This window comes from Apteryx rowi, unplaced genomic scaffold (genome assembly GCF_003343035.1).
Source record: "Apteryx rowi isolate R43461 unplaced genomic scaffold, aptRow1 scaffold_23, whole genome shotgun sequence".
Lineage (NCBI taxonomy): Eukaryota > Metazoa > Chordata > Aves > Apterygiformes > Apterygidae > Apteryx > Apteryx rowi.
Window position 1 is genome coordinate 2,949,850 of NW_020448641.1, and position 13,870 is coordinate 2,963,719.

The window sequence follows — 13,870 nt, forward strand, 5'->3', positions numbered from 1 at the left end:
AACAGTGAGATGAAAGATCACAGTCACTGTCAACTCCCAAAGGGCACATCCAAAAACCAGCACCTGGTCACCAACCTCAGAATAACTCAGGATGGGATGAGGACTTCACAGCAGGCATCTCTCATCCTCTATGTGCCTGCAAGGAACCCTGGACAAGCACGTGGACACGGGTGCCTTGGTGCTTGGGAATACGCRGGCGTGAGAGAGTAAGTGTGAGCAATATCAGCTTGGTTAAATTAATCACCTTCCTTTCCMGTATTGTCTTGTATTGAGCTCTTCCACATTAGCTGAGCTTCGTAGCTGCAGTGTCACAAGAAATTCATACTGCATTTGGATATTCTGATATAACGTCACCGGCGTATAAAGGCAGCAAATACACCGAAGGAAGAATAACGGCCTTAGCAGGGCTGCTCACTGCTTAGAGACTGTAACTGAATTAGCTTCTGGGTTTGCTGAAGTGTGTTTTTACAACACTTTGAGGAGGGTAACGATTCGCTCTGGCTTGGTTTTATAAGAGTAATAGCCTAGAAGCTGTTAGATTGTAAAACAGTGACAATTTGGGTCTGAAAGGGAATCTGAGAGTCTGATTTTCAGTTCCCAGTCGCGGCTTGTATACGTGTAAAACATAGATGTGTACGAGTATCAGAGTTTATGGTTCTGAAAGTGCAATTGAAAAGTGCAGCTCTTGTTCAAGGAGTCTTGCCGGGCCAAATTATAACACTTGCTTGCACAGGAATTTATTAAGGACATGTGAAAACAAGCACTATAAGAAATACAATTCACAAGCATTGAGTTAAAGGCCCCTGTGAAAATCTGTCTCTGTGCTTTAGAAATAAGCGGAACGGAAATGAGAAAAACTCACCAGCATCTCAACACAACCTTCAGCACCAACAGCGTACAAAAATGTACGTTTATAGTGTTGAAATGTGCATTTTRTTTCAGTGCTGCATATAGGTAAGAACAAGCATACCAGTGCTGTGAAAGATCACAGACTCCTTCAAAATTGTTCTGAAAACAAAACAAAACAAAACAAAGAACGTGGGTGTATGTGCATCTCTATATCGAGTCCCGTAGCCCCTGAAATTCTGCAAGCATGAAAAGTACTGAGGAAATGCATTTTCCTAGACAAGGTTTTAAAATAGTCTTTTATTTTTTGAGTCAGTGGTATATTTAAAAACAACCTACCGTAAGAGTATAAAGATTGTAGATAGTAAAAAACAAGTGTGATGACGATAAAAAAGCTAGATTATAAAGTTAGTCTCCTTCCTCCCTCCCAACACCTCACCCCATCATTGTCCAATGTTTTTCAAGAGCCTAATACCTGAAAAAAAAATTAGCATTTTTTTACACTTTCGGCAATTAAGAAATTAAAAATATGTAAGGCATTATTTGCAGGTACATTAAATCATTATTACATGAAAAGCAGGCACCATAAAAATTAAACATTCTAAAAACCATCATATATACAAACTCTGTACAGAATGATGGCACAAGGACAAAATGATTCCATTCAGTTCATCCTAATCCACAAGAAATATTACAGATTAAAAAAAAAAAAAAAGGAAAAAAAGAAAAAGCTCTTCCCGGTCTTATATTCAACCGTTCGGCTTAGAATGACCACAGATCTTCTCTCCGCTCACCTTGTTGCTTTTCCTATACGCTCGTGCCTGTCAGTGGCTAAAGTTTTCTTAGTTTAAAACCTGACCAACACAAAGAACAGCCAAATGCATGAATAGGTAAATGACTGATCACTAACGACTAATTTTTGAAAAGCCCGTCAACAGTCAGCTTATTTATAAGACAGAACAATTTAAAAAAAAAACAAGAAAAAAACAACGTTTCCCAAATAAGCTGTGCCTGATTTTAAGCTCTGGGCGTAAGTGTTATTCGAGGAGATCCTACTGCAGCGTCTCGTTATTGCGAAGCCTAATCCAACGTGCACTGAATTCAATGTGAATATYGCCATTGATTCCTATAGGCACCGAGATTAGGTACAAAATATTCAAACTCCACAGCTACCTAGGTGCTTTAGGTACAAAACATTCAGCTCCCGCTTGCGTCCATGGCTACCTGCATGTTTTAAGTTATTCGGAACAGTAACGAAAGGCTTTTAGGAAGAGGGTGCTGTCAGCTGGAAGCCTCCCGCTCTCGGGCGGAAACCGAGATTCCTTTCGGGGCGCGGGAGGGAATTTCCCCGCCGACGGGGTTAGCGTGGCGGCGATCCCGCCGCGCTGCTGCAGACGCGGTGCTCAACGGGTTAGGGGCTTTGCACGAAGGGTTAGACGCGGCACGCCTGAACGAGGTAAACGTTACGGACTCGGGGGATGAATTGTTGCAGCTCCGTCTTTGGGAAAAGGCTTCCTCCGTCACTGGACGATCCCGGAGTCGACAGACGTTTGCTTCCGAGTGGTCTTCGGAGGCGGCGGTGGGGGGGTTTTGCTGGGGAGCGGCGGCGGCAGGTGCTGGAAGAAACGAATTTCGAGCAGAACACGTTACCCACGAGCGGCTTTCCGAAACGCTTGGTACTTCTCATGCAACCGCGAGAGACGGGGGCTAAGTCTGCAACCACCTGATTTATGAAAACCGCTCACAATTTGCYGTTATGAAGACGGAATGCTCCTCACCATTAGCTTAAAATATAATTTTTGTGACAATGAAAAATCTCTCAAGAGCCCGTGATTAATTAGCTCGGTATTTCAGGAAAAATCTTTTGAAAGCACTGGCGAAGTTTATAATTCCACACTTTATATCATGATAGAATATTGATTTCTTGGTCTGTATTGATTGCCCTCAGCCCTGAAGCGCTACAGAGCTTAAAAGCTATGCTGAAGTAACAGCTTCATTACTTCTCCATTATTTCTATATTTCACACTTTGGGAACACMAATCATTCTAAAAAACAAAAAGAAACTGTTTAAATAGGCAAGTATCTTACAATTGACCATTACACAGCCAGCATTATTTAAAATATTCAAATCAGAAACCCAGACTATTTAAAAATATAGGTTTTAAATCACTTCATGCATTATAGAACAGAACAAGAGTACTCTCAGATTGACCAGCTAATTAGACAAATACGAAAAAAAATTCTGATGGAGATTGGACATTTGTTTCCCCTAAAGTTCAGCCATACACATGATAAAGCGAAAGCCGTTTCAGCAGGAACAAGGACACTGCAGACTTGCTTATCCGCTTTGCAGCCGGGTTTTCGGCAGCATTTGGCTCCGCAGCCATCACCGCGTTTCCACCGCCGCGCCGGAGCCCTCCGGCAGTGACACGCTTCCGAAGCACCATTTGCCGGTGCTGCTCCACGAGATCCTTCCCCTGCTTAACAGGGATAAACCAGCCATTGCCTTTTGTTCTCCTAGGAGCACGATGCCTCTTTTGCCGYTTCCACTCGTTTACGGCTCGTTTTAAACCGCGTCTCCTTGCTCAGCCTCTTCCTGATGCCTGCCCGGACCGTCACCAGGGCTGTCGCCGGACAGAAGGCTGCAGCGACGCCAGCCGCGCACGAGCGCTTTAGACCACGGCACGGCACGCTGCGAATCCGCCGCGTTGCCTCCATCGCTGCTACGGGAACAGCCCGCGCGTTTGCAAAGGTTTAGGACTATACTGCGCGCGCCGTATTGGCGATATGCATACTGGTGTCGCAATTTCTACTTTAGATCGTATTTACGTGAGAGAGTTTTTCTCCTTTACTTGGGCCCTCGGTAAACAGAAACTTTTTTGTTAAGGTCTTGGGCAAAATACTTGATTATTAAGCACAGCAGCATACTCAGACTGGTATACGAACAACTCTGCTAAACCATGTGAAAATGTGCAATTTTAAGTAACAAGCCTTTAAATGACATCCAAAGCTGCTACCCCAAAACACAGTGGTTCTGGATGATGCCAGGATATTTCACAGTCTGGTCACTACCGAAGTGATAAAGTGAWAAACCTAGGGTTTTACCAGATTGGGTAGCTTTATTAATCCTTGACCGAAGAGCAAGATAAGCTTGTCTACTGGCAGAGCCAGGAACCTCGGGTTCCTGCTGGAAGAGTTTCCCTGTGTCCTTACTGGAAAGAAATGTTTTTCCTTCTGTCTGAGAAATGTCCTCGTTCCTCCTGGCTCCCTGCCTGGGCAAGGGACCAGGGACCACAAACTCTTCTGGGGGAAGCGATGCCCTAACAATCTGTCCCTGTCTCRCGCACGCCCTCGCCTTCCCTTGACCACATAATAGTTTCCATTGACTCGGAAAACAATCAGTTTTAATCTGCTACCGGCTGAGAAATTTATGAGCAGCAGCCAGACCCTGGAGCTTCGGGCACGCGACCCGGGGGAGCCGATCCTGTTCGGAAGGGTATGTTTGCAGTCAGAACGGATAAAAACGTCAGAAAGATGTCAGCCAGCCATCGACAGCTTAGACCCCCCGTCTACCAGGGGAAGCTTCCTACGCGCTCATGAAGACAGGAATTAACATTTTTGGCAATGAAGACTTTCATATTCACAGTCCAGTTAAAGTCTATACCATCTCTTTTGAGGAAACCACCGGATTCCTAAATAAAGCTTTGAGTCTATAAAAGACACTGCTGCTGGAGATGCACCCGGAAAGAAAACGGTGCTCAGAGTAAGCAGCACGCATTTTCAGTAACAGACTTGAAAACTATATACAATTTATTTCTGATTTACAATGCAACACAGTGCACAACGACGCATGAGTCAGAAAATCATGTCAACGGACTAATATGGAAACCAGATAAAATAAGACTCTTATTTTACTAAATGCAAAACTTTTTAAAAAATGCCACTACTTTTCTAAGTRTTATGGCCAAAACCATGAAATATTGGTTCTGACCAAATATTTTCTTAACCGGGTATGTTAAGTCAGCTCCTGAGTCCCTGCTAAGGCACCTAGGTGCTGGACTGTCAGGGGTTACTTAGCCTCACACATTTAACGGTGACCTGCAGATTTCATATTCTTTGAAAAACTGGTCAGCTGCAATCACGTATCCAAGCATGAGTTTATGGACAAGACTTTTGGAAATACTGGATAACCTCCTTTACAAGCGTAAAGAGAATAATTATTGAATCAGTCCATTAAAGACGATGGTCTGCAAAGCATCAGCATACAACATATATGAACTCCTCCCATAGAAGACATTGACTTCAAAACTCAGATAAACGAGGTACCCCTTTAAAATAYATACACCTTCCCTCAGTGTTTTCCTCTCAGATATCTTTAACTTCATATTTATCATTAGACAAAGCCAACTTTGCTGATAGCATCATTTGTGGAAAGCTATTTGGAATTTAACTAACATTGCACTGGCAATAATTCTCAATTCAATTAGATCAAGGGCATTTCTCAAACAAATGAGCCCTCCATATTGATCACAGAGCAATCAAATTATCCCTGAAAACCTGCTACTAAACAGCATATATAATGCAAATAAAATGAGAATAAGCTAAATATGTATGCTACAAATAACAAGCACAAAACCTGCGAGAGCTTAGATTCTGCAAGCAAATTAGGCAGAAAGAAATAACAGAGATAGATAGGTAGATAATTATTATAACGGAATTTACAATTTCCATTAGAAAGTAGGATAAATTTAGTACATATTCATTTATATCATAAGCTACCACTGAATATATTAAGTAGGCCATGTAATGCTAGTCGGGGCAACATTACCGAGAGRGGAGCGAGACCAAACGTGCCGGGCGGGAACTGGTGCAAACGCCAGGCTGGCCGGCAGTCCAAGCGCTGAGACGCATCCCCCTTATTCAAGCACAGTATAAACTAAAGCACATCTCCTCTCTCCCTTCAAGATCCATCTCGGAAAATTACTGTTGGCCTACAAAGTCCATCGCGCCACTTTTCCCCTTAGAATCTTTGAAATAAGAAATAAAGCTTCCTTTTTTTTTCTTTTCTTTTTTTTTTTTTAAACGTTTAATTAAAAGCTACTTTGCAGAGCTCGTGTTTATTTTTCAGTGGTTAATCGTGAGCCCTCCAAGCCTTTGAGCACGCTTTTGCTTTCCGAGATGCTGATAGAGGCTGCCGGTTCACAGTCAACCTATTTTGGGCAGACTCCCTGACTCACGTGTACCTCAAGGGAAGCGGAAACCTTATGTAAAAGGCACATCTGCAACACAGAAGCAATCTGTTCCTTCTATTTCAAACATTAAATTGCTCCCATTTGTTTGGGTTTTTTTTCCCCCGATACAGGAAAGAATCAAGTCTAAAAACATTTGTCTCCATTCCTTTATAGAGACAGACTACAGCACACTAGGCACAGCCAGGATACAGGAAAAATAAAGAGGACGAAAATCTTTTTACTCTGTGAAGGAGCAAAATATGAGAGAAGATTTTCTCAGTCAGAAAATACTGTAAAAAARGCCATGAACAAAACCTGAGTTTCACAGACGGAACCTTGTGCCATTATTGTAAAAGAGATCCCTTCCTCTACACCTATTTTTATTGAAGTCAAGTGGTCACCAGTACGACTAGCTCTGGAGATCCAACCACAGGCACTTCTGTTTTAAGGATTACCAGAGCTAATTAAGTCATAAGCAGTTCAAATGAAAAGTAATCAGGCTATCACCTAYGTGGTGCTGTGCAAATACTTTCAGACATTGGGTTCTAAATTGCGGATTCTTGTTCACACCATTGGTTTTAGCAAGCAACTGAGTCTCCTGACAAGCCCCAACCTGCATATTTTTGTTATCTGCCTAGAAAATAACGCGTAAGGTGAAGTCTTGAAGGAATAGCGCTCGCATGCTAAAAGGGTGATAACGCTCCAGAATCGCAGCTGACGGGATCAAGACAACTCCACTAATCTAAATTGAATTAYAGACGTTTTACGTTAATTGACTGCTTGACACAATGTGTAAGGTGATGTGGAAAATACTGGACGCAACCATGCTAAATGCTTGTTTAAACTCTGTTTTAAACTCTGTGTTCCAGCAAGCCTTGCACCCTCTCCCTCCAGCTCTCTTGATTGAGGGCAGGGCAGCAGACGATAACCTCCCGAGGACTAATGTCAAAGAAAAAAACAATTGATAACACTGAAATAATTGCTCCCTAATTACTATCTACCTTAGTAGTTCCAGCTGGTTTTCTAGTTTCACCTCCTTGGCTTTGGCCACATGAGGACAGCACACCCACTGAAGCCTTTTAGGTCATTTTTTGCTCGCTGCAGCTAATGTAAGAGACGGAGAGTGATCAGCACTGCAGTAGAGGCACTGCAACATGTTTAAAAATCCTCTGGATTTTTACTTCTGTGCGAACGCTTTYGATGCATGCAATTAAGCGGTAAACTGATTCCCAGCCCGAATGTTGCTAGTGCAACAGTCAAAACAGCCGCTGCCATCATTAGGCACGTGGGTCTGGCCTGGGTCTCGCATCACGCACCGCTTCAGCCCTTGCTACGCTCTGCTTGCCAAGGTCCCTATCTACCGATGGATTGATGGAGATCTTCCCCTCTGAACCGTTATCTGCTGCTTAGTAAGTGTTATAGCGGATATTATAAACGTAAGTGCTCCTTTGTCTATTTTCTTTGAGTTTCCCTTTTCCCCGTGAATACTAAGTAGGCGGTTGGGTTTTATGCAAGGATATGTATGAACCCATAAAGAATCAGAAGTGCCTAAAGGAATCCCTTGATGTAATAATAATCCTCGCAGGAGTCATAGACTTCTTCTTTTATGTTCCCATATATTATTAAGAACATTTTTAGCAGAACAAGTCACACAGTGCAAGAAAATATATATAAGGGTATCATAGTTAACAGTGAATAAGAGGACAATCAGAAACTTATAATTAGATGATTACTGGAATAAAAGACTTGCGCAGACTAAGCTAATGGCAGAGTCCAAATAAATCTAAGACCACAGTCTCAGGCGCTATATGACATTACTGCCTGAAGTTTGATTCAAAGCCCTGAGCATTCCTTGACGCATTTATCAAGGCAGGCTTTTCTGTTCTCTACACTTTATTTTAATAACTTCCTGAAAGGCAAACCATATTGAACCAGATAATAACTTTTAATGCTGGGAGATCTTTCCAATTTAAAAGCTACTATTGGCTAATAGCCAATTTAAAAGCTAAGATAAGATTATCTGTAATATTTTTCACTGATTTTTCTTTATTGATACAAACCACATGCAATTTAAAAAAAAATCATCAGTTTACTAGGCAGATAATTATAAACTGTAGTTATTTCACCCACAAAAAAAGGCACGAAAAACTGTCCATTGGGATTTATTCATAGCAATAATAAGAATGCACCCATCTGATCTTTCATGCCCAGCACTACCCATTTTCTTTATGTTCTTTAAAACTTACTTCCTACAGGCTTAATGAAATGAATGTGCAGAGCGACTGGTATAAGACTACTCTAAAATATTCTAAGACTAATACCTGGGGCTTTGTGAAAAATCTATTTCAGATTCACTTTCCAGACTTCTTAACTATATTCCCTATTCTTCAAAAGTTTATAAAAACATAGATGCCGAAGGAAATTTTATACACTTAACTAAGCAGATGTAACTTGAATTTGACTACGTTTCTAAGGYATGGTCAAATCCTGAGCTCCATCGAGGTTGGATGTTAAACAACCGGGCCCATTTTTACAGCTGCTAAATAAATAAATAAATACAACTTTGCAAAAATCCAGATCATATGACTGTTGTGACAACCTTCCATCTAACGATACAGAAATCATGTTCATGCCAGGTATGGGAGCTGCACAAGGTCACACTTAAAACAGCAACGAGACCTCGGTCAGGACCTCGGTCGTCTTCGCATCTGCGCTTTAACCGTCACAGCATGATGGTGTTTGCAAACACTACAGTAATTACCTAGCATTTGCCCGCTGAACGGAAAGCACCTTCAAATAGCCTTGCAGGGAAGGGAAGGAAAAGCAACCTCGCAATCCSGATTTTATGCCTTACCACCCATTTTATCATCTCCTTGTTTAACACTTCTTATTTGAGAATTGAACTCAGGTTTGCAATCCTGAGCTACTACCATGACCTAAAATTAATAGCATATCATACAAAATTAATTTGCTATCCTGGAGCTCATAAAGGAGGTGAGGAGTTTAACGAATTTGAAAGCTAATTTGAATTTCTCAAGTTTCTTCATGAAAATTGATTCCTTAGACAAAAATCCTGGCAGTCTTCCTGCACTTTCTGCAATTTCCTACTCAGGGGCCTGTATTCAGGTTAACCGGCCCCCTGAGAGAGAGGCCAGTGAAACAGAGAGTTTTGTCGCACTGAGCTTTGAGCGCTTGGTTGGAAAATAGAGAGGAAAAGGGTTCACAAAAAATTTTAATGCAAATGTTCATCAAAACCATGCAGCTCCAGGGAAGCACTACTGAAGAGACCAGGGGAACAGGAAAGCTTTCAATACATGCATATAACGAGTAAATCACTGCGTTGTGAACAACAGAGCTCGCGTTCCTAAAGTTACTTCTCTACCTGGTTTTTTCCGTTTAGCCTGACAACGTTAAATTGGTGGAACGACAGAAACAGTTACGATTTCAAGCCTGGGAAGAGATGGGCCTGCGCACCGGCATGCACTGCTGTGGTTTGCGTTAAACACGACTATTCACAGAGTAAGATCAAATTCTTGCCTGACTCTTTCCCTGCTGAGACTAGAAATGCATTCTCTAACCGTGAAAATTTACTGAAAAGCAAATTAATCAACAGAATTTCATCTGAACGAAGAACTTAGAAAATCCCAGGAAGATACCTCTGCGAACAGAAAGGAACGAGAAGTTTTTCACGAAGCAACTCCTTCCGCTCCGAGGGGGCACCTGCGTTTGCCTCTAGGAAACAAGTGGCAACGGCGTGCCTACAACCAGAGCTCCAAAAGGGAAAGATGTCAGGTAGGTATTTTATTCCCATTCCTGAAACAGGATTGAAAGTATCTAAGAAGTAATTTGCTGCTGGGACTATACCCTGACAGTTTAAGCTCCCTTACCAACATCTCTAACAGCATTTTGCTTCGTCTTCTCCATGAGAATGATCTAACCTGCCTTGGCGTCAGTTAGGACGAGCGATGACGTTCCTTCACGCTCCCGACACTTTTTTGCAATCGCAGAAATCCATGGTTCCTCTGCCTTCTCCACCAGCAGGATCACCTCCGACCGCGGGTCGTTAAAAGTATAAAAGCAAATAAAACTGCAGCAAGTGATCATCATCTCTGGGACTCACCCGTTGATGCGCAGGGGGGGATGTCGTGGGGCTAATCAAGTCTTGGCTTTCCAGGAGATTCCCGTAATCTGCCATGCTTCCTTTGAGAGGCAGCGGAGGAGGGATGTCCGTGATTTCTGAGCTAGACATACCATTCAGCTCCAAATCTGAAAAAAGGAACGTTTATTTAACTCTTGGAATAATCCAGCGGGATCCAAAGATCCGGACTATGCCAACTSTCATGGCACTGAGACCATGATGATACGGCACGTGAAATATCTTTGTCCTCTCTTCATTACTCTAAAATCCTTCCTTAGATGAACTGCAGATAGTTGTAGAGGCAAAGCAGCACAAATGAACAAACCTCCCCAATGACCGGAAAGCAGCTATGTTGTGTCAAGACGGGCTAAGTTTTAGGATACACCCTAAAATACTTGAAAGATCTCTCTCTTTTTAATAGAAAAGGAAGATWTTGCTTCCTTGAGGTTTCACTCAGAAATATGCACAGCTCATATAAAGCAAATATAATTTTCTCAACTGTAAGCTCTGCATTTACACCTTGTGCATTAATAAACAACAGAAGTTTGGGTAAGTGCACCCAGCGAATATAATCAAGCCAAGCTTTATTTACCTTTCTATAGTAAACTAGCAGAAAGCTTTCTGTAAATAAAACACACAAATGAAAACCTATCATTAACTACATTTCTCTCTCAAAAATTTTCAAAATCCAGATAACTATAATAAATGAGCAGTCATCGTTAGGTGTTTAAGTGAATAAAATCATGCAAGAGACGGTAGAAACATTTTTTTATTACTATTGGCTGGGTAGAAGTTCCTTTCTCGTAGAAGATAAATCCTAACAGGTACGTGCAACGGAGGGGAATAGCCTGAGGGACAATAAAGCTCCACTTATTAAGGCCCGAGTGATACAGAGGTTTTTATGTCAAAATCCACCCACGGTGCATTTCAGGGTAATTCAGTCATTCCAACACATGCAAAATCCACTATGAGCTCTACGAGATAAGAAATTTAATTTATTTTTGACAAATTAGGGAAACTGTTTCCATTCAGAGAATGAAAAAAATGTTATTTTTATATTTTACCGGGGTGATTTGTGAAACAAGTGGAGGACTTGTTTATGCAGATATTTTTATTGCAAGGATGCTTTCAGTATCTTACACAATGTGTCCTTTTATTGTTCTCGAAAATGGGCTCTGACTAACACAATTTAACTGTAAGGCAGAGGTATTGATTTGTCACTGAAAACTGTAATTTCACCCTCCTTCCTTTCACTCGAACTTTCAGCACATCAGGAACAAGAATCTTTTCCATCCCAGGCTTTCAAACTTCCAGTGGCTTCTCCTGCATCACGCTGAAAAGTGTTATTTGTCCTCCAGGACCTGAACGGTTTTATGGGCCCTTTCTTTAATWCTTCTTATTTTTCCTAGCAGTCCTTGGATCTCTCATCACCTCTTCCAACCCTTCTGCTCGTCATCCGTGCTTTTTTATACAGAGGGTTTCTCCAGCCCCCAAACGCTGCAGTATTCATAATATTTTCAAACAGATGTCTCCATCAAAACCTACTTCTACTAAGCCTATATTATTAAAACATATAATTTGAAAACAGTGCTACCCACTTCTTACCAAGCATTAACGCTGAAAGTGAATTTCCTTGTTCATTTGGTATCAATTTCCCAGCCATGCTAAATGTCTGTATGTCTAAATATCACAGGCATTTGAGGGCATAAACCTCATGGAAAACAGCTCCTTGGCATAAATGCTGCGTGTGTCTGCTCATCTACGACTACRTATGTTTTATTTATTTATTTATTTATTTATACGCAGTTTAGGAGAGCACTGGGAGATCTTTGGAAAACTGCATTTTCTTTACAGGGGAAGTTTTAGCGGAACCGTGAGCTGGGCTCTGCAGAGGGAAACCTTCCTTCGGTATTTAGTGTAAACAACCCGTGTTTTCAGGTCTCACTACATATTTTCCATGGGTGGAAACTGAAAATTTGCATAATAACATGCTGTTATCTGGAGATAAATGTTTGTTACAAATTTAGTCTTGCAACCTTTTAGGAGGTAAATTTAACTGTCCTGAATACTTCATTTTTAAATGTTACATGATATTACAGTATCTAACTTCACCTATGCCATTACATGCAACCTAATTCAAGCTACCAAGAAGGGAAGACAAATTTTGTTATGAATTAGAATACTGATATTGCTAGAATTGTATCAAATCTGAGCCACTGCAGCTCATGACAGATTTTTGTTTTTAAAATAAGTATTTTCCTAATCACAATTCTGAAGTAGGGAAGGTATTCATTGCATTCATGCAATTCATACAATTTCAGTTTAACGCTCTTCACAGAAACCACCAATTGCCAAAACTAGAATTTCACCATGGTCAGAGAAACACTGACTTTTTTCCTTATAATAGTTTATCTACTAAAAAGATGTAAAAATAAAATCTTTGCAACAGAAGCATTCAGTATCTCTGCYGTATTTTAGAAACTATGTTACAACCATCAAATTAACTTCATTTTTGGTCAGAAAAAATGAATTGGTAGAGGGATTTCTCATTTAAAAAAAAGTTATTTTTTGAGAACACAAACACTTYGTTTCTCTAAGGGCTAAATCCTAACGCTGATCCTGCATATCTGAGGCCGACATTTGGAAGATCCATGGAAAGACACATGAGCAAGGCTTCCGTGAGAGCTACAGAGGAAACAGCTCGTGGAGACAACCGCGCCGTAAGGTCTGCGACACCCTGGAGGGCCACCAGCTCTCCACGCAATAGCTGTCCCCGATCTGCTTCTCCTCCTCTTCCCTGCGCTCCTCCGCTCCGGTCACGGCTCTCGCTTTCCGCAGYTCCCACGGTCCGAGCTGAGCCTGCGCACGGCATCCTCACAACCCGACCCCTCTGCAAGACAGCACTGAAACCCTCCAACTGTGGGCAGAATAGTCCCATCCACCCAAGTAGTTCATAATATACATTAACCAGGGGACWTTTTTCATCTTAACCTCTTGACCAGATTTTACACTCCATTCTCCTACGCTGCTAGCGAGCAGGCAGAATCGCTCAGCAACCCGTAACTGCACTGAAGTAACCTGGGAATTGCTAGAAATTTCAGCGTTATAATTCTTCAAACAAATATGGAGAAGCCCTGTGTATTTTGCAACAAGCAAGTTTATCTTACATTAAACCCATAAATCTCCAGCACAAGACAAATATTCTCAGAAATACATGACAGTTTCAGATACTTTTTCTAAAAGAGATCAAGTTGGTTTTAATAAATATAAGAAGAAATAATCCCATTCATAGAATATTCTTTGCAGGAATACATATAGTTCATTTTCTCTGTATTTTCAGTTTTTAATATGCTGGTAGTTTTTGGATATCAAAACTGGAAAGAAAGGAAAGAGCTCACACCTATCAAAACGATTGCTTAGGGTGTCTGATTACGCAAGGGAAATGCTGCATTGATTTGCACTTGCTTATCCTCTTCCACATTAGCTTTGTAATCAACAATTTGAAACAATTACAGCAAAGCCACACGCCTTTTAGAGGACAATTCTGTTGCTACAGATTTGCAGAACAAACACATCCCTGCTCAGACCACATGTATTTGCTATTTGCTATGATGCGAATTTTCCAAAACACTGAATATTTAAAGAAAATGTTTAA

General features: G+C 41.3%; 1 protein-coding gene across 1 annotated transcript in view; it reads right to left on the reverse strand.

Annotated features, from left to right (window-relative positions):
* Positions 1-1,218: 1,218 nt before the first annotated feature.
* The window catches only part of DOCK1 (dedicator of cytokinesis 1), a 311,442-nt gene continuing 298,790 nt past the window's right edge, over positions 1,219-13,870 (reverse strand). The window contains exons 51-52 of the mRNA XM_026065688.1: positions 10,198-10,343; positions 1,219-2,462 (exon numbers count right to left, since the gene is read on the reverse strand). Coding sequence (XP_025921473.1) covers positions 2,367-2,462; positions 10,198-10,343 — 242 coding nt within the window. The 3' untranslated portion in view covers positions 1,219-2,366. The remainder of the gene's footprint in view (positions 2,463-10,197; positions 10,344-13,870) is intronic.